General features: G+C 37.5%; 1 protein-coding gene across 6 annotated transcripts in view; it reads left to right on the plus strand.

Annotated features, from left to right (window-relative positions):
- Positions 1-21,718, plus strand: part of dph6 (diphthamine biosynthesis 6) — a 304,120-nt gene that overhangs the window by 202,792 nt on the left and 79,610 nt on the right. For 4 of the 6 annotated variants that reach the window (XR_006312826.1, XM_043698016.1, XM_043698019.1 and 1 more), the window contains exon 13: positions 10,533-10,778. The exons of 1 other annotated variant lie outside the window; for it this stretch is intronic. Coding sequence is in view for 4 of the 5 variants with exons in the window: in XM_043698016.1 (XP_043553951.1) it covers positions 10,533-10,778 (246 nt within the window). In the remaining variant the exon portion in view is untranslated. Of the gene's footprint in view, positions 1-10,532; positions 10,779-21,718 lie in introns of those variants that run through there. One more of the 6 variants, XM_043698020.1, reaches the window with a different exon arrangement.

Here is a 21,718-nt window from a genome sequence, read left to right on the forward strand (position 1 = left end):
AACATCAAGGGCTGAAGGGCCTGTACCACACTGTAATGTTTTATGTTCTATGTTCTATTGTGTACAGTTCTGGTCACCGCATTATAAGAAGGATGTGGAAGCTTTGGAAAGGGTACAGAGGAGATTTACTAGGATGTTGCCTGGTATGGAAGGAATGTCTTATGAGGAAAGGCTGAGGGCCTTGAGGCTGTTCTCATTAAGAAAAGGTTGAGAGGTGACTTAATAGAGACATGCAAGATAATCAGAGGGTTAGATAGGGTGGAAAAGGAGAGCCTTTTTCCAAGAATGGGGACAGCAAACATGAGGGGACACAACTTTAAAATGAGGGGAGATAGGTATAAGACAGATGTCAGAGGTAGTTTCTTTACTCAGAGTAGTAAAGGTGTGGAATGCTTTGCCTGCAACGGTCGTAGATTCGCCATGTTTAAGTGCATTTAAGTCGTCATTGGACAGGCACATGGACATCCATGGAATAGTATAGGTGGGATGGGCTTCAGATTGGTATGACAGGGCGGCGCAACATCAAGGGCTGAAGGGCCTGTACCGCACTGTAATGTTTTATGTTCTATGTTCTAACAGTTTTGTATGATTTCTGTTGCACTCCAAATTACTTATTTTATGGTCCCTCTAACCAATGGAATTGTGCCTCATTTTTGTCAAGTCATGTTTACCTTAATTTTTTGCCTTTAATTGATCTGTCTGATGCTATGTCAACTTATTTTCTGATGCTGAAATTTAATCTTTTCTATAAATGAGCAGCCTCACTCTCTTGGCAATGGAGCAACTGACACTTGGTACAGGTTGTACATCATATTTCCAGTTGCTTTTTCTAGCATAACATGGATTTTTGTAAGCAGCCAAATTATCAAGACCATATACACAACAGACCTATTTAATTGTTTTATTTTCAAAGTATGCTTCAGGAATATTGTATACTGTTGACAGTGTTGACTCTGGCTGAAAATTGCTCTTTACGTTTATGCCAGAGTAAAGGACTCAGCTTAGCTTAGTCTAAATGCTGGGAGCCTCGCTCATGCCTTCAGTCCAAGTAATTGCCAATATAACTTCCTAAAGGTAGAATGGCAACAAGATTCTATTTGAGCTCTTCTGGAACCATGTTGACGATAGGAAGTAACAACTTCAACAAAGCAGGAGGGTAATTGTAAAGATATTGATAATGGAAATAAGTCCAAATTCAACTTAAGATTACTTTTGATGAAAATAATGAAAAGAACAATGGGCAAATGACACACAAAGCAAAATGTTGCAACTCCTTCACAGTTTTGGAGGGCCACAGAGAAGAACAGGAATTCAATTACCAAGTTGGAAGAAAGAGGCATTTGAATTGCAGTGAGCAAAAGTCAAGTTGAGAGTTCGGCTTTAAGAAGGCTTTTATAAGTTGTAAAATAAATAATTAGTTCAAAAATGTTTGATGAAAATTCCAGAGATCTGAATCATTGTAAAGATCTCTGATGGAATTTGTAAATGGATGCAATTGTTAAAGTTGGAACATGAAGAAAGGGTATAGGACATAGGTGAGAAGGATTTACACACATGCTAGTATGACTTTGTATGATAAGATGAGTTAGTGTATATCACATGGCGTTTGAGAATCTGGTGGTGAGAGTGTTGGAAAAGGTAAAACTTGAAAGCAGTGAAGAGCTGTGGTTTTCACAGAGGTGTTGGTCAGGAGACCAGAAATAGGTGGTGGTTTTTTTTTAAACATGTATTGACCTTCTTGTAGTTTTCTTAATGCATTCTGCGATTATAAGGTAATCAAGGGAGGCAGTGGCCAAGTGGTATTATCGTTGGACTGTTAATCCAGAAACCCAGGTAATGTTCTGGAAACCCAGGTTTGAATCCTACCATGGCAGATGGTGGAATTTGAATTCAATAAACATCTGGAATTAAGAGTTTAATGATGACCATGAATTCATTGTTAATTGTTGGAGAAATCCCATCTGATTCACTAATGTCATTTAGGGAAGGAAACTGCCATCCTTACCTGATCTAGCCTACAGCAATGTGGTTGACTTTTAACTGCCCTCTGGGAAATTAGAGACAGGCAATAAAAGGTGGCCTAGCCAGTAATGCCTTCATCCCGTGAATGAATAAGAAAAAAGTCAAAGGAAAATATATTGCTTTCATGTGAATTAACAAGAATGAATACATAATTATTGAGGGAAAATAATTTTTAGAGGGTAGTGGCATTTACTTTGAAGGCTTTTACTAACATGAAATGGTAAACCATTGACTTGTGCAGTTAGATTTGTTCCCCAAATAGTTATTTGCTGTTCATAACTGTTAATTGCACTTAGAAGTCCTGTTAATGATGTCCCAAACAATTTTTCTATTAAAGAAGATAACAAATCAACTTAATTTGCAAATGTTCTTTCATTGTAAACCTCTGATTTGTCAAACTGTATTTCTCAGATTATATATTATATGATGTTTACAGTGCACTTGTGTTTAATTTTCCCTTATCTTCTTTTTGCCAGAAATTTTGTGGCAGAAATTTCTCATTAACATTTCATTTGGTCATTTGTGGCAAATTAATATGGTGTTGGCCAAATATGGCAGAGAAAACAATATCAAATAATTTCTCAAATGTTTTGAAAATAAGACATTAAATCATAATTTGGATATTCCTGCCAACAGTTAAATATTTAAACACTAATTTACAGAGTTTTTTTATCTATGTGTAACATTGATATTACTGTGTAATAATTTACATTAAGTGCATTTGGACCACTCAGTAACTTAAAAAAATGTTTTACTATCACTGTGTCCAATACTGCTTTTCACTTGTTATGGTTCTTTGAATGAATTGTGTGTTAGTTTTTCTTCTCAACATTTTTCATCCAAATTTTGTTCTTCCTTCTGGTGTGGCATTTAGCCAGTCTTTCTACCTTCTTTATTTCTGCTTTACCAGGCTACACCAAGCTCATGTTGTTTGGCCTGGCAGTTACAGAAAATCGTAATGTCTGTTTTCAAATGTTTAATGTGGCAAGTGATGCCACTATTGTAGTGGTTTGTATCTATCAGTAAGGACTGGCACAGTGCTCTGTAGAGGACAGTAGTGTCTCTGCCAAAAACTTTTTAAATTTCTACAATTAACTATGCATATCTGTACTGTCAGCTTTCCTTCATGATAGAAATTATGTGCAGGGTTATGGGGAATTGACAGGTGATTGGCAATAGAACTGGTACAGGCATGATGGCCAAATGGCTTCCTCCTGCACCATATCAATTATTTGATTGTCATTCTTTGAAACTTTAAGATGGTTTCCCTCATTGCTATCTTTACCACATCAACCACAGCTATTTATTGATTTACTAATAGATTGACTAATGAGATTACTCACCTCCTAATCCCACCTTCATTGTCCACCAATCCCCCACAAATCGCCCACCAATTCCCCATCACCACCACCACGTCTGGCTTTCCCATTCTCCATTAGTGTACCTTTCTTTACCCAAATTACTTGTGGAACTTGAATATTTCTGAAAAGAGGTTTTTCTTTTTATCTTGCACTCCTCTGGATCAATACAAGAATGCCAAATTATTATGCTCATTTGAAACGTATATTCTTGCATCTTCTCTGAAATATTCAAATAACTTCATTGGTTTGTGTGTAAAGTATCATCCCTGAAAGCAGCAAATTGCTTTTGAAATTTTTAATCTTTCAATTTTTCTTTCTGAACTTTTCCTCCCTCTTGATCCAATCTTTCCTCCTCTTTATTTCCTTCTCTGAACTTAATTTGACTCTATTTCACCCTATTTCCATCTCCATTGCTTTTCTGTTTCCTTCTCCATCCTTAAGTCTCATTGATTAAGGAGATAGACTGTTGGTCCTGTCATTCATCAAGGTCCCAGATGGCCCATTGACCTCGCTGTGCTGTTATCAGCTCTCACTTCCAGCAATAAGAAACCCTATTGTCAGTAAAGACCAGGATTTGAATTCAGGTTTTCAGTTTTATGATCCAGTGTCTATACAGCTATAGCTACTCAGCTCTTCATGCAAATAGGTACACAATACAAAATGGGACATAGACTTAATACCAATTATGAATCCCTGATTATTCATTTTTTATAATGTAATTGGTTAAAATGGATAAAGAGACACCCTGATTGATTTGTATAAATAGCAAACATTTCAACATTGAAAGCAAAATGCTTAGCTTAATCAAACAATTTTCTGAATGCTGAGTGGATGAAGGCTTTTGCAAATTGAGACTTTTTAATGAAAAACATGATCTGATTTTCACAAGCTTCAACTGATACAGCCTAATTAAAACCATATTACCCAAGAGCTGCAGAAACTAGTTGCTTGATTATACTAATTATTAATTTCTGAAATTGAAGCCGTTGAATGAAGATAATTTTAGTTTGCATTTAATTTACTAAAATTAGTCTTGTGCGTGAAACACTGACATTCAGGATTTATTCAATGTGTGGCTCTCAGGCTTTATGTGGGACAGACAGTGGTCCCTTATTCACATCTTGTGAATTGTAATTCTGATCACTGTTTATTCTTTTCTGATTGCATTTATGGCATAGGAAAAATTAAAATAAATGGTCATATTTGCAACAATTAAGACACTAATTGAACCTGAAGAGCTGAGATTATTTACCAGTGAGGCTACAAATTTAACATCTCTAATCTTGTTATGAAAAGATTTTCTGTCTGTGTGTGTCAGTATGGGTTCTTAGCCTGAGGTTCTAATTGATCCAGCCATTGAGGTCTACCCTAAGGTCATAAGGTCACATGGCTTTCCAAAAGCCAGCAATTAGCGCATTGTCACTTGTGGTTATTTACATTGGCAGCATCTTGTAAGCAAGTATTTGACTGGCAAGTCAGCAGGTCAATGGGTCTTATCTGAACCTGTGACCTATTGGGATAGCAGGGATAACTGGAACAGCTTGCAGCATTAATAAGATAAGTTTTGATACATTACAGATTAAACATACCCTTCAAAACAGCAAGTATTTAACATGTCATCCTGGAAGAGATCACTTTTTCTGAAATGTCAGCCAATAAACTTGTGTTAAAAATGTCTAGAATAGCCACTGCCACAAGATAGTGTGTCGTTTGGATGTGATTTGTATCATTATGATGTCCTTATGCAGAATTCTGTTTTGGAAATAGCATCAAGTTTCGGAATTACAGAAAGTCATAGGGGATCGCTTTCCATGCTCAAGCCAAGTTACTGAAATCTGGGGTTTATTTTTGAAATTTTTCATGGAGGTTACTTGCAGTATGAATGTTGAGGAAATAAAGATGAGAGGAGAGCTAGGATGGAGAGAGGACCAAGAAGTCATGTGATGGAAGAAGGGAACAGGAGGATGTCAGAAGGGAAAACTATGATGTACATATTAGATGTTTCCACAGAGAAGCTAAATATGTAGATAACACATTGAGCATTTAATTATTTCACTGTAGGCAGAACCTACTTTCATGCCCTATGTCATTTATTTCAAAATCAAAGGTAAATCATGTATTTATACTATCAATGGTAGCTTCCATGACAGAATTTGCAGTCAGTAAATATACAATCACTGCCCACGGCATGTTATCCTTCTTAGCATCTTTAGTAGCGCAAACCTCTACTTAACGCTTCTCAAAGCTCAATTCAGTTTTTAAAAAGAACAGTGGTTCACATCAGAAGACAAGGACACTATTTAGAGAGGTTTGTGTTACTAAAACAGCTAATAGCTAGAGCTGATTGGCAGCAGCAAAATGTCTTTAATTGCAGCCGATTAAGCTTTTCAGCCCTATTTCTGAAAATATTCCATGATACAAACACACTTCTGGGTCTTAAATTAGATGTAGCAAAAGATTATTGTGCGTGACAGAAGGCAAAAAATAAAGTTTGAGGAGGACTTCATGATACATAGTAAGGAAGAACAGGGATTTAACAGCAAATTGTTTTATTGAAAACTATTTCTGCATAACAAAAATCTAAGTACTACAGATAATGAAAATCTCAAAAAATAATTTAAACAATATTCTAGGTATAAACCACTACTCACAGGATGCTTCCATCAAGCCAAAAAGTCATCTGTCCACCACACAAATGATTAATGTTGTTTATAGGTTTCAATACCAGTGTAATGCCACGATTACAGGCTGTATGTTCCAATGGCTGGTACACCATATCAAACAACTGTTCCTTTGACTGTCTGCAACAGGCTGCAAAACTCAGAACGTGGTGCCTAACATTGTATGTAATTCTTCTTTGGACGACTAAATAATCCTGACTTTGCTAAGAATTACTGTGGAAATCAATTTAACTTTTCAGCCAGGCTTATGGTGTGATTCATTTGCACCTTTCTGAAGCTACATTTATTCACACTCAGCATCCTGTTCTTTGTAGACTAAATATGTTCAAACATTGCACTTTTTACATTGAAGAAAGTGCTTTGGATACTGCATCACCATTGCAATGCCAAAACCAAGAGTGTCAGCTTGGCTGGTTCGAACTTAATTAGCTAACTAAAGCAATTAACAGTCTCTACAGCATCTCCATGCCAACCACAGTCCAACTAATCAGTACCCTTTTTTTCATGCTGTGTAATTCATTGTTTTCTTTCTAAGTTGGATTTCTTGTACTTGAGTCCTGATTCATTACTCTCTGGGTGAAGAAATTTCTCCTCATCTCAGCCTTAAATCCCCATATCCAGGGGACCCTGCTGTTGGAAACATCTTTCCTATATCTGTCCTGTCTAGTCCAGTTGAAGTTTAGAGGTTTCTGAAAGATATCCCACACTCTTCTGAACTTCAATGAATATAATCTTAACAGATTCAACCTTTTCTGCCAGTCCCAGGAATCAATCTGATAAACCTTCGCTGCATTCCCTCTATAGCAAGAACATTGTTTCCCAGATAAGGAGGTCAAATCTGTGTACCATACTCCAGGTGCATCCCACCAAGACTCTATACAATTGCAGCGAGACATCCCTAGTCCTGTACTTAAATTTTCTCACTACAAAAGCCAAAATACCATTTATCTTCTTTACTGCTTGCTGTACCTGCATGCCTATCTTCAATGACTCGAGTACAAGAACACCAGTTCTTTTACATACCCCTCTCTCAGCCTGTATCTATTCACATAATAATCTGCCTTCCGGATCTTGCTACCAAAGTGGATCACGTTTATCTATCTATTACCACATCTGCTTTGTATTTGGCTATTCAGTGAGCGTGTCCACATTACTTTGAAGCATCTCTACATTCTTGTCACAGCTCACCTTCCCACCCAGTTTTGTATCATCTGCAAACTTGGAGATATTATATTTAGTTCTCTCATCTAAATCATGAATATATTTTGTGAATAGCTGGAGTCCTACCTCTGATTCCTGTGTTACTTTATTTGTCACTGCCTGCCATTTGGAAAAAGACCTAATTATTCCTACTATTTGCCAACCAGTTTTTGATCCATCTCATTACAGTACATCAATTCCATGTGATTTAATTTTATATGCTAATCTCGTACATAGGACTTTGTCAAAAGCCTTCTGAAAGTTTAAATAAACCACTTCCACTGTTTCCCCTTCATCAATTCACTGGTTACATCCTCAAAGAATTCCAGTAGTTTTGTCAAGTATGATTTCCCTTTCATAAGTCCATGCTGACTCTGTATGATCCTGTCACTGTTCCCAAGTGCTCTGCTATTCAATCTTTTATAATGAACTCTTGTGTTTATCCACCACTGTCATTAGGCTGACTGGTCTATAATTCCCTTTTTATTTTCTTGATCTCCCTTTTCAAATCAAAGGATTACATTAGCTACCTTTCAATCTCTAAGAACTGTTTCAGAATCTAGAGAACCTTAAGATGACTATTGAATGAATCCACTAATTCTAGGGCTGCTTTGTTAAACGCTCTGGGATGTAGATTATCAGGTCCTGGGTATTTATTGGCTCTTGATCCCATAATTTCCCCAACTCCATTTTCCAATTAGAGTGGATTACCTTCAATTCCTCCTCTCATTAAACACTCTGCTCCCCAACATCTTTGGTCTGCTATTTGTGAATATGGAACTAAGGAATATAGTTAGTTCATCAGCCATTTCTTTGTTCCCCACTACAAATTCCCCTGTTTCTGCAAGGGACTGAGATTTGTCTTCACTAATCTTTTTCTCTTTCTATACCTATTGAAACCTTTACTGTCAGATTTTAAGTTCTCTGCACACTTACTGTTATACTTTAGTTTCCCTTTCTTAGTAATCCCTTTGTCTTCCTTTGTTGAATTCTAAACTGCTCCACTCCTCAGATCTGTTGTTCTTTCTGGCCAATTTGTATGTCTGTTCCTTGGATCTGATACCATGCCTGACTTCCCTTGTAAGCCATGGTTTAGCCAAATTTCCTATTTTACTTCTGCGCCAGATGGAGTGAACAATTGAATGTTTGCCATTAACTTTCCACCATCGTCCTTTTAAGTAGCATTTCCCAATCTATCATAGCCAACTTGCACCTCATAGCATTGCATTTTCCTCTATTTAAATACCCTAGTCTCAGAATCAATAACATCAGTTTCAATCTTGATAAAAAATTCTATCATATTAGAATGACCGACTTATGCTCCTATTTATATGTTTTTACACAGCATCCTTAAGTGTATTTATGCATTGTGATAAAGACAAGACTACACCATATGTAAATATGAATTAAGGTAAAAATAATAATTTCTTGTTAAATACTCCCCAGACACAGAAAAAAGTGGTTGATCTTTCTGAATGAGCACTTGTCCTAAAAAAAAGTGAGCTGGAACAGAGAAAAATAAAATTGTGTTTGTAAAACAAATGTACTACATCACATTTGTGTGACTTAGCTTCTGATTCAGTACATACCTGTTACATCATAATAGGTTGAAATAAGCAGTACTGTTTTAATCAAATTTTTTTTTCAATGAAAGCATTTCAACCTTGCATCTTTTATTATCTGTTTAATGCAGTTATATATCATTTTTTTAATATATGGGCACTTGCGTTTGAACTATCCCTTCTCCCAGCTTGATAGGGTAAAATTCTTAGTTCTGTGTAATTCTTTAACGATCTTTTTTGAAAATTGTGCAAATTTATCTGACTCCCAAAGAGAATGTGGAAGCATAACAGCCTGAGTTCTTACATTATAACAACAGTGAAAATGCCAGTTATAGTTAAAAAATGACACCAATGTCTGGCATCCATACTAGTTAAATGTGAAAATCCAGAAATTGTAGTTAGTGATTCCTGTTTTCTTCACTTAATGTCCTCACAGTTGGAAATCATCTCACAATTGTTGAGTTGATTAGAATCTGTTACTATTCTCACTGTAAAAATCCCTGAAAAGGTTTCACCGTATTGAATACATTCTTATGGGTTTTTAGTGGAGTACAGCGTTCCATTTTCTGCTGAATAACTTCTGTGGCCCTGAAAGTGTAATTTTTAAATGTTGAACGTGAAGTGTCTCTATTTCATGATGAAAGAGAATTCTATAACTTTTAAAGCAATCATTATTTTTTGTCAAAAATGTTTAGTATTTCCCCTTCTACCATCATCCCTTATATACGTCCCACTGTTATGCTACCTCTTGTAAAATTATTTAAAGTAAGTGATCAAAGCTGCTTGACACTTTCTGGGTTGCTGTTTGCAGAGAGCTTGGCTGAGTTAATGTGTTTGATGGTGACACTGTTTTCGGAAAGCAGAAATATTTTAAACCTGACAATGTGAAATTAATTTCAGAAGATGTCAAATACATGCTACGGACCTTGTTAGAACTTGGGTCAGCTTTGTTCACAATCAGCAACAAGTGTCGTCACTTTATGACTGACCACAAAAGTCAACATAACATAGACCTCAATTTTGATACTTGCTTAAAATCCATAAGGTTGGTAGACGCTCTTTGAGATTTAGGCTCATTCATTGGGCAAGAGGAACAGACAGTTTTGTTTGCAGCCAGTCATGCTATATGTAATCTCATACCTTGCTCTTGATGCTAATTAGCAGTATCATTTTAAATTTCTTATCTCAAATTCACTCATATTTCGTTGTCATAAACAAAATTTGTTCTTAAAATAAAAAGTAAGCAACTTCGCACAAACTAGTCGATATAGTTAAGCCAAGAAAATTGCTAATGTTTAGATATAAGATACATGTCTCACTTAATTGGATTTGCATTTGAGTACAAATATACAAAGCACTTATATCCCAAAGTATGTGGGAAAGTTTTCCTTACTCACTTAATTTGAACTAATCCCCCCCCCACCCCATGTATTCTTCAATAGAAAATTTGATTGGAGTTGAATTAATAAAACTACATGTTGATATACAGTACTATTGCTTAACTGATTGTGTTTTTTTTAGCAGTTGTCATCTGGACTGTTGAACATATATCTAAAAAGCATACATTATCTAATCCTTTAGGATCTGCACTACAGTTAATATGCACATAGTTTTAATATAATTTGTTGGCTCTATTTAGGATTTTGAAATAGCTCATTCCTTATAGAGATGAACACATTGTTAATGTCTTTTATTTATCCTCTTAGGTTGGAAATGAGATATTTTGTGCTGGTCAGATTGGATTGATTCCATGCACCATGCAGCTTAGCAAAGGAGGTGTCAAATCCGAGGCTGTACTTTCGCTGAGCCATGTCCAAAAAGTTCTAGCAGCTATGCAAAGTGGAACACATCTAAATCATGTCTTGCTGGCAAACTGTTATGTCTCAGACAAGAAATACATCTCCATTATTGAAAAGACCTGGCTAAAAAACATAAAGGAACACACACAAGAGGTAAGTAATAGTATCCAGTGAGTTATTGCATTTGCTTCATCGTCCATTTAAGATTTTGAAAATGCTTAAGATGAATTACATTTTGTAATAATTAAGCCAAGTCTAACTTAAGTTAGAAAAACACATTTACCTATTTAACTATATTATTAATGATGTATCCATTTATAGTCCCTCAATTATTTTTGCTAAATATAACTTAGTTGTACTATGTTTGTCAAAATGTACCCAACATGAACTCAGGCCTGTATCTCAAAGATTGAGCTACTTTGCTGTAAATGTTCAAATGTAGCATATATTTGCATGTAACACACAATGATTGTCCTTTAAGAAAAATACTTCAGAGACAGATGAGCCAGGGACCTGACAAATGGTTACAATGCTTTAGACAATGAACATTTTTGTGTCCTAAAAATGTGGTATATGTTGCAATTTGAGAATTTTGATCCAGATTTGCCTCATAAAGCAGCAGTTGCCAAAGGGGAGCATGATAAGTGTGTTTTAATACTTTTGATTGTTGAAAAAAACATTTGGTATTGTTTGTAGTCATATTGGAAAGCATGAAATATTAGTCACAGCTAGTTTTTAAAGTGCTCACCTTTCCTGGTCTTCATAATCTTTTTCCTGTGACTTTCTTCCTCTTACTTTACCCTTCTTCAACCAAAGGTATTTCATGGTTAGCATAGATGTTGGTTCCAACTAACCGGTTTGATTTCTTTCCTTTCCCCAATATAACACACAGTGCATCTCACAATATTGGCATATATTGTGTATGATTTTTTCCTCTCTCGTGCTAACTGGGTTTTAAAAGAACGTTCAAGGTTAGGAAGCTAGTTTAAATCTTGAGCACTAAAGTCTAATATTCTACAATAAATGGGATGCCTCAGGGTAATTTTTAAAGGCATTCAACATGTAGGCTACAAATCTAAATCGCTGCTCATCTGCTAATTTGGAAGCTAACTTTAAGATTGATCTATGCTAGCAGATCACTGAAAATAATCAGCACCACCATGCACTGAGTCTGTCTTGCCATTCAGTATGATCATAGCTGATTGAATACTGTAATGCCTTTTTCCTACCCCAGCTAATGAAAAATCAGTCAATCTCTAATCATATTCAAAGACTGAACTTAGACAGCCCTTTGAGGTAAAGAATTCCAAAGGGTCACAAGTTTCTGTGGAATTAATTTCTCTTCATCTCAGACCTAAGTGGTGTGCTGTTTATTTTTAAATTGTGGCCCTTGATTCTCGGTTCCCAAGCAGGAGAAACATCTTACCTGCATCTACCCTGTCTACTTGTTTAAGTATTTTGTGAATTTCAGTGAGGTCACCTGTCATTCTTCAAAATTCTAGAGAATACAGGCCTGGTGTATCAGTCTATCCCACAGGACACTCCTGCCATTCCAGGAACCAGTCTGGTGAACCTTCATTGTACCCTTTTTATTGAAATTATATCTTTCCTGAGATAAAGAGATCAAGACTATACACAATACTCCAGATATGGTTGAATCAAGCTTCTATACAATCAAAGCAAGACTTCTACGCCTGTCCTCAAATCTTCTTGCAATAAAGACTAATATTCCATTAGCCTTCCTAATAGCTTGCGATGCCTGCAAATTAACCCTTAGTGACTTACCAACAAGGACACCTTGGTCCCTTAATTTTTGCAAACCTGTTCAAGGAGAAAATTCCTCAGCCCATTTTAACTTCAAATTTTGTTAGCAGTTGAACAGGCTGGTCTAGTTTGAAAGGGAGGACCCTACTTGTATTGCTGATTCTTCCACGATCATATGAAGAAGACTATAACTGTTTTGTAACCCAAAAATTCAAGACGGCATGTGGAGCAGTATTCTAGGTAAAATTTTACATGTGCGTTTTATACCACACAGGCAAGCTGAGAGTGAATTGAACCCTACTTTGCTGCAGTTTGAGGAGTCAATTGATATATGTTCCAAATCAGGAACTTTTCTTCTGAAGTTGAAATGAGCGCAAAAGCATAAAGTCAATCGAGTGATAATTGACCTTTCAGCTAATTAGGATGGACTTGCACTTTAAAGACTCAATCATTATTTCCCAATTAACAATACTTTTCAAAATCAATGAATCTCAAACAAAAGTAATCAATCCTAATCCTTGTGAAACACACAGCTCAGTGACTGAGCCTACCGTCATCACTCACTGAAACTTGCCTGGAAACCAAAATGGGGGATGAAATACACTGGCAAAGCAGCATGCATGCAGTGGAATCTCTTTTCATAGTCTCGTATATATTCCAAAAATAAAATGCATTTTGTTTTGCAATTATGAAAATAACTTGCCCTATCCAAACTCTCTAAATTTTAAGTGAAATGCCTTATTTTAGTTAGAATCTAAAATTAATAGTTTATTCACCTATATTATTGTAGCATTTCACAGACCTTGAGTTTCTTTGGACAGACAATTCTTCTACAAAGTAAAACTTGCTGTGAACCGTGCCTGTTTCTGATATAGTGCAGCCCTCTTGTGTTGCTTAAAAGCATCTATTCTATTTTGTAATTTAGCTTGTTAGCTTTTGACCATTTGGTTAAACAAAACAAAAAAACCTCTGTTAAGAAATGGCTGTGTGTTTATGCAAAACTTAAGTCACCTTTGAGGCTATTTGGATCTGCAAAAAATGTTTAAATTATTTGATAATGATTCACCCTTTTAAGAAGTTATTGATCATGACAGCATGTTGAGACTGAAGACTGATCTCTGTTCCAATGTCCAGGTCCCAGTGCTACACCCAGGCAACAAGATCCATATATGATTATGTCAGAACATGATGAAGCAGACGTTGTAAATTATGACCAATATGCCACCATGATTGAGCTTTTCCAGGCAAAAATTCAGTCATGCTATTTTAAACAGCATTGGAGACATCATTAAAATTATGCAGAGAAAGCAATTACTTTTCAAAAATTAAACATGCATGATTTACTTGTGCCTGTTGCCTCCGATACAAAAAGTAAACAAAAGTGCTGTTTCCTCATTTACATGGTTACAGCATGTAGCAAGCTTTACATGGGCTGTTGAGTGGCTGGTTGCTTAACCAAGGAACTCAAAATGTTGAGAGGTGTACATGAATTCAAGCTCTTTTGTGAACTTAAAGCTAGTTTGGACCTCTGAAAGGAAAAATGTAATTGGCTGCAGTGGATGTTAGAAATGGCTAGAAGGAGCCTGGCCTCCATGAAAAATGGCTAGGTGATTATGTGGGTGACAAAGCTTTCCAATGAAATACTAACACGCTGGTTTGCAAGATGGCCGTGGAGAGAGACAGGTCCTGTAGAGAGGATGAAAGGCTCTCCAGACTGACACTGTGAAGGCAGTAGGCGCAGAAAATCATCTTTGCTCACAGTTTGGCCCAGACAAAATGCCACAAGATTCTGTATGAAAATCTGAGATGTATGCGTGACCCAGATTGCCTTCTATGTACATGTATGATAGTGACAGGAAACCTGGTCAGATAACTCAGTTGGCTAGATAACTAGGTTGTAATGCAGTATGACACCAATGGCGCTGGTTCAGTCCAGGTTCTGGCTATCGGAACTCATGGAAGCCTGGCTCCTCACTTTACAATGATTGCAGAGTGGTTTAATCAAATTACATAATCAATTTTCTCATTTTCTTTTTCTCTCTTTCTCATGAATGAAGAGGGATGCCAGTCCTCCTTTTTTAGATTATGGCTAAATTATTTGCAAATTAATACCTTGCAACCTGAACTAGATATTTATATGTTTTGCACACATACATTTCAATCTCTATGGACAGACCGAACAGGTAGTCAATCAGACCAAAGCTGATATTATTTGATAAACCCGCTCATTGTACATTTTTAATGAACTTCAAATAGTAGTTCTCATCAAGGTGGTCTGACTTAGTATTATGAGTGCAATTTGTCAGTGTATAATTAAACAAGATAAAGCTTATTCATTATTTCCATGTTTTTACATGACATAAGTTGACTGAAAGGAAGTCGCTGCTTCCTGCCCTCATTTCATTTCTAACCTCCTAAGTCTTACCCTCCTCTGGGCTTGATGGCCTTACACTTTACTGTTTCAAAAGCCTGATCTACTGCTTGTGTCTCTGTCTCTGTATTTCATCTTCTTTTCACAGCTAGGAAAGGATTAAAAGCTTTGCAATTCAGTGCTTTTGTATCTTTTCCCTTGACTACTAAGACAGGTTAACAAATTGCATATTGCTTACAGTCTATTGGGAAAGCAGCCTAGAAGCTGGCTTACTAGCTTCTTAACTGCCTGCCATTTTGGAGCTATTATTTTAAACCTGTGTGAATATCCTGATCTACAATAAGTCCTTGCTTTAAGTTGACCTGCTTTAAATCATTGCTTTTAACATTGAGTGGTTTTTATGGCTGGAAGTCTAGAGTTATGTCTTCAGTTTTGATTTGACATTGTTTTTGGTTGTTGTCATTTGTCAATGCTCTGCATATTTCACGTCATTATTTTTGCAATGTCATTTTGCATCATTTCATGTCACCATTTCACACTGGTTTGACATCGGGTCCCGTGAACTGACTGACATTACTATGATCGAGTATGAGAAGAGGTATTCGATTGTACCAAAAAAACTCTCAGGTTTTGATCTAAAGCTCTGAAGCAATTTTTTCCGAGATAAATATCCAAGTAAACAAATATCTTGTTGAAATAAGAATTAGAAGTATGGATTGCTCAGTTCTATCTAACAAAGACCCAGGAAGATGGTTTTAATTTTGGAGTTCCAGTTGTGCCTGCTGTGGAACCTTAGGCTCTGCCTCTGAGGCAGAGAGGCCATTTTGAAGTCTTTGAGAGAGAGAGAGATACAACATTTGTTATTGTGTAGTACATGGATAAAATTGATTACATATCTCAGGGCTTCAATGGGTGAAAGTACAGGTGCAGTCTTTAACGTGTAAAGGCCTGACTGCAATTTTGTGATTAATTTTGGAGTCTATTGTGTTCAGCACATTAGCACGTAAGCCAGAGAAGCCATTTTGAAGCCAGTGGGAGAGCATCAAGGTGCAAATCAGTTAAAGCAACCTCATCTGAAACACTCTGAAGAGGTTAGATGTTGTCACACAGGCATAGGAGATAGTTCGTTCAAAAAGACACCAAATACAGAAACCTCAGCGAGTATGAGCAGAGGTGAAGACAAGCCGACGGAGAGAGTGCAGGATTTCTTGTACAACTCATTTAAGTAGCTGTCCAAAGAACACCTACCTCACCTATGGCAGAGTCTGCAGATCTTAGCAGCATTTCAGAACCTGTCGACCTATCGAAGCAAATCATTCTTGAACTCCAGGAAGAAATACAGACTAATCAAAATTAAATGTATGTGTTTCTTTTCTATTTAATGAATTATTTTAGAATTTTGCAATCTTCTGAAAATTCATCTTTCCTAAGTTACTGGAAGTACACTGGAGTGTTATAGAGATTTTTGTCATGAATTCTTGGAATTACCAAAAAACGTTGCTGCATCCTTACAATGGGATGGGAGTGACGGCAGCAGAGTGGTGGCCTGTCCACACAAAGATTGCACCGGGCATGAGGGCAGCAGTGACAATGCCACCGAGGCTGCAGAGAAAGCAAATTTCATGCCATGCCCTCCGCTAAATTGGAGTTGAATTTTGTCATGCTCCTTGGCAGGAGATTCTCTGGCCTTTCAGTCAGGGTATCCAACTTCTCAGTGTGCATTCCCATTTAACATCCTTTCATATGCTACCCTTTGAGGTACCATCTGAAACCCACGTAACATAACTCATGTGTGACCTCAGGCTCTGGTGAGCTGACAAATAATCCATTCTCTCTCTGGTCTGGCTGGAAATATCGGGATCACTCATGATCTGATGCACATACCTCTGTACTGGCTTCTGAGGCACATGTTAAGTCAGCATTCAAGTCTGTGGCTGTGAATATCAGATCAATTGATATCCCTTCATTAGGACTATGTTGTTGCTTTCTTTCTTTCATTCTCTTGAGGCAGCTGCGGCTGGGATGATAACAGTCCGAAGGTGCTTAGAAGCAGGGACTGAGAAGGAAAGATTGGTGCAAGGGAGCAGTTGGTATGGAGAGGAAAGATGAAGTTCTGTGATCACTCCACTTTCTACCGGATGCTACCTTTGCAGATGAGTCTAGAAGGACTGAAAATGGGCATGACTGCCATTTACTTTCATAGTAGAAAGCCTCTGCTGTCAAATGTACCATCAATGCATTTTACCTCTGGCCCCTTGATATAGCACACCATCTCCTCCAGAGCCTCAGGCAATAAAGTTTTGACATCTCCAGACTTTGTGAAGAAGGGTCCCTGGACTCGAAATGATAACTCTGCTTTCTGCCCACAGGTGCTGCCAGACCTGTTGAGTTTTTCCAGCAATTTCTGTTTTAGTTTGCATTGAACTACACAGATGCTACTTGAGCAGCTAAACATTTTCTGTATTTATTACCTGTTTTTTCCTTCGTACCTCTTAATCAGAAGTTTTAAAAACATTTTTGATTCATTAAGGAGCAAAGTTGTCAAATTATTACATGTATCTTTTTAGTTCTGGGATTTATGCGATAGTTTATACCCTCTCTTGCAGTGGAATATGCATGTTCAAATTAATTAAGGTTGTACTTTTTAGGCAAGCATGAGTTTGCATTGTTCTGGTAATTAGGCAGAAAAGAGCAAGCAATAGTCATTCTTTTGAATTCATATTCTTTGCAGAGGGTTTTGTTATGTTGCACTGCAGAAATAAATAGGCAAATGATTGAAGGACACAGGCAGAAACTTGCAAACAGATCTCTGAGTAGCCAACCCCTAGTGGCCCAAAGTTACAGGCCCTCCAGTTTTTGCTCCCTTTTCACAAGGCACAATAACTCCCTCGGCAGCAAGTTGACAGTGACTCATAGATGTACCCAAAGCAACTTGTCATCATGCGGTTAACAATGCAGTCACAATGATATTTCACTTCAAAGTAATGTACCTATAATTTCAAAAAAAAATTATGTTTCTGTTTCCTTTTCTATGTTTAAACAAGAAGGACCAGCAATTTATATTATTGTGTTTGTAGTAGGAAGCTTAAGGCAGTGGCTGAAATGTGAATCTTGGTACTTTTTGTCCTCAGGTTGTAGTTGTCTTTTGCTGTTATAACTCAACTCTCAATTACATTCAGAATTCTTGACTCTTGAAGATCATATTAGAAGATTGGAATATCTAAATGTGCAAATGATCCAAGTTTCACAGTTTTGACCTGATATAATTTCACTACCACTTATTAGTATTCATCAGTATTCACACATTTGCTTCAAGATTCTTGTCAAATCTATTGCTATTGTCAGTTATCTTACTTTTCAGTGAAGTGTCACAAATACATAGAGGAAAATTGTTGAACCCCTATATATTATTGATATTATAAATTTAGCCATTGGAGACTCTGGCAGACTTCCCATGGGACACCTGATCCATTTTTTTTGTGTTGTGTAAATTATCTTGAGGGGTTCCAGTAAATTGATCCTTCCTCCACTTGCAAACAATCCCAAGATTCTAATGAAGTCTCACTAGAGAAAGGTGACAGCAACTGAGAACTACCATGGAGAGAAATATACTTTAGGCGTGAACCAAATGAGCATTAAATCGGATACTACTCCCGACTGCAAAAGGGAAATGGTTTAATAAACAGTAACAATCTTAGCTGGAAATGCAGCAATTTGAGATTTGTCAGTATGTGATGTTTAAAATCTGCCAATTAGCCACTGATGTGAGGTGTCTGGCATGAAATTTGCTTGATTTAGTTTATGTTTTTTTTACTTTCGTGCCCTTACTGATGCAGCTTCTCTGGTCATTGTCATTTCTAAAGGTCTTTTTATAATCCATGTGAAGTATGACAATGAATTCAAAAGACGAAGAGTACTTGGCTTTTATCTGGTGTGCAGTATATTTGATTTCCCTGGGGTCCAGATTAAACCAAAGTTTTGTATTCTTTTGAAGCAATTGTAATGAAGATATTTAGTAGAGGTCAAATGCAATACTCTCACATATAGTATTTTTCCTTGAGTCATGGGTACTCATTTTTTAAGAAAAAAAGAATTAATAAAATAAAATAAACTGATCGTGTCATGTGGCATTATTTCTAATAGTTTTTATGGGCTTAAAATTTGATAAATCCCCAGACCCTGATGAGATGTATCCCAGGCTGCCAAGGGAGACAAGGGAGGAGACTGCAGAGGAACTGACCTTAATTTTCAAATCCTCTATAGCCACAGGAGAAGTGCTAGAGGACTGGAAGACAGCAATTTGCTACCATTATTCAAGAAGACTGGTAGGGATAAATTGAGAAGTTATAAGCTATTGAGTCATCAATGGTTGGGAAACTTTTGTGGAAAAGAAATCTGAGGAACAGAATTAATCTTCACTTGGAGAGACAAGGATTAATCAGGGATAGGCAGCATCCAAGGAGCAGGAGAATCGACGTTGCGGGCATAAAACCTTCTTCAGGAATTTCCTAAAGAAGGGCTTATGCCTGAAACATCGATTCTCCTGCTCCTTGGATGCTGCATGACCTGCTGCACTTTTCCAGCAACACATTTTTTCAGCTCTGATCTCCAGCATCTGCAGTCCTCACTTTCTCCTCTTTAATCAAGGATAGTCAGCATGGATTTGTCACAAGGAAACCCTGTCGAACAAACTGGATTGTACTTTGCAGTCAGGTGTGTAGATGGGGGTAGTGTAGTTGATGTAGTCTACATGGACTTCGGTAGGCTTTTGACAAGGTGTTGCATTAGAGACTGGTCAAGAAGGTAAGAGTCCATGGGATCAAAAGCAGTGTGGCAAATTGGCTCTAAAATTGGCTTAGTGGTAGGAGGCAAGGGGTGCCGTTTAAAGGTTGTTTTTGTGACTGGAAGCCTGTGTGCAGTGACAATTCACAGGGTTTAGTGCTAGGTTCCCTGCTGTCATTCCTGATTAAGGGCTTATGCCTGAAAAGTCAATTCTCCTGCTCCTCGGAAGCTGTCTGACCTGCTATGCTTTTCCATCGCCACACTCTCGATTCTGATCTCCTGCATTTGCTGTCCTTACTTACTCCTCCCTGTTGTCAGTCGTGTATAAGATGAACAGCAAGAGCTTCTTTAAATACTTGGAAAAAGAGAGAGGCCAATGTGAACACGGGTCCTTTAGAGAATGAGGCTAGATAAATGATAATGATGAACCAGGAAATGGCAGAAGAGGTGACAACATACTTTGCATGTTATTATGGTAGAGGATACTAATAGTGTTCCAAAAAGACTAGCTAATCAAGGGAAGAAAAGGATAGAGGAAATAAATGCAATAAATATCATTAGAGAAAATGGAAAAGGGAAACTAATGTTGCTAAAGACCAGTAAGTCCACTGGGCATGATGGGATCTATTCTAGGACATTAAAAGAAGTAACTGCATAGATAATTGATGCACTGGTAGTAATCTTCCAGTAATCCTTAGATTCTGGAAAAGTGAAGGAGGCAGAAGAACAGTTAACTTTATACTAGATAGTTTAACATCTGTCACTGTGAAAATGCCTGTTATAAAGAATGTAATAGGAGAACATTTGGGAAGATTTAACATAAGCAGACTCAGCATAGCCTTATGAAGGGGAAACCATATCTGTCAAATTTATTAGAATCTCTTGCAGAGATAAAAGCCCGACAGATAAAAGGGAAGCACTGGATGTAATGTACTTAGATTTTCAACAGGCATTTGTTAAGGTACCAAGCATTAAGCTACTTACCAAGACAAAAGCCCAGGATGGATGGTATATAAACTTGGATAGAGGATTGGGTAACTAACAGAAGACGGAATTGGGTTGAGGAGGGTAATTTCAGGATGACAAACTGTGACTAGTGGATTGCCATATGTATTAGTGCTAGGTCCACAGTTATTTAATGTATGTATTTATGTATATACTTAGATGGGTGAAGTGAATGTGCTTCATCACCAAGTTTAAGGATGACACAAAAGTAGGTGCGGAGGCAAGTAGTGAGGATGACACAAGAGTTCTGCACAATGATATAGGCATGTTAAGTGAGTTTGCAAAAACCTGTCAAATGGAATATAATGTGAGATTTTGCAGTATGGCAAATTAGAAAGGATGAATATTATTTAAATGGAGAAAAATTGCATGAGTGATTTAGAAGTCCTCATGTACAAATCACAAGATTGCCTCTATAGCCTCTGTGGTAAAGAATTCCAAAGATTGATTGCCCTCTGCACGTTCAGTGGGTAATAGACAATAGATAACAGACCATGGGTGCAGGAGTAGGCCATTCTGCCCTTCGAGCCTGCACCACCATTCAATATGATCATGGCTGATCATCCTTAATCAGTATCCTGTTCCTGCCTTATCTCCATAACCCTTGATTCCACTATCCTTGAGAGCTCTATCCAACTCTTTCTTAAATGAATCCAGAGACTGGGCCTCCATTGCCCTCTGGGGCAGAGCATTCCACACAGCCACCACTCTCTGGGTGAAGAGGTTTCTCCTCATCTCAGTCCTAAATGGTCTACCCTGTATTTTTAAGCTGTGTCCTCTGGTTTGGCACTCTCCCATCAGCAGAAACATGTTTCCTGCCTCCAGAGTGTCCAATCCTTTAATAATCTTAAATGTCTCAATCAGATCCCCTCTCAGTCCTCTAAACTCAAGGGTATACAAGCTCAGTCGCTCCAGTCTTTCAGCATAAGGTAGTCCCGCCATTCCAGGAATTGACCTCGTAAACCTACGCTGCACTCCCTCAATAGCCAGAATGTCTTTCCTCAAATTTGGAGACCAGAACTGCACACAATACTCCAGGTGTGGTCTCACCAGGGCCCTGTACAGCTGCACAAGCACCTCTTTGCTTCTGTACTCAATCCCTCTTGTTATGAAGGCCAGCATGCTATCAGCCTTCTTCACTACCTGCTGTACCAGAATGCTTGCCTTCATT

This window comes from Chiloscyllium plagiosum, chromosome 10, assembly GCF_004010195.1.
Source record: "Chiloscyllium plagiosum isolate BGI_BamShark_2017 chromosome 10, ASM401019v2, whole genome shotgun sequence".
In the NCBI taxonomy this organism is placed as follows: domain Eukaryota; kingdom Metazoa; phylum Chordata; class Chondrichthyes; order Orectolobiformes; family Hemiscylliidae; genus Chiloscyllium; species Chiloscyllium plagiosum.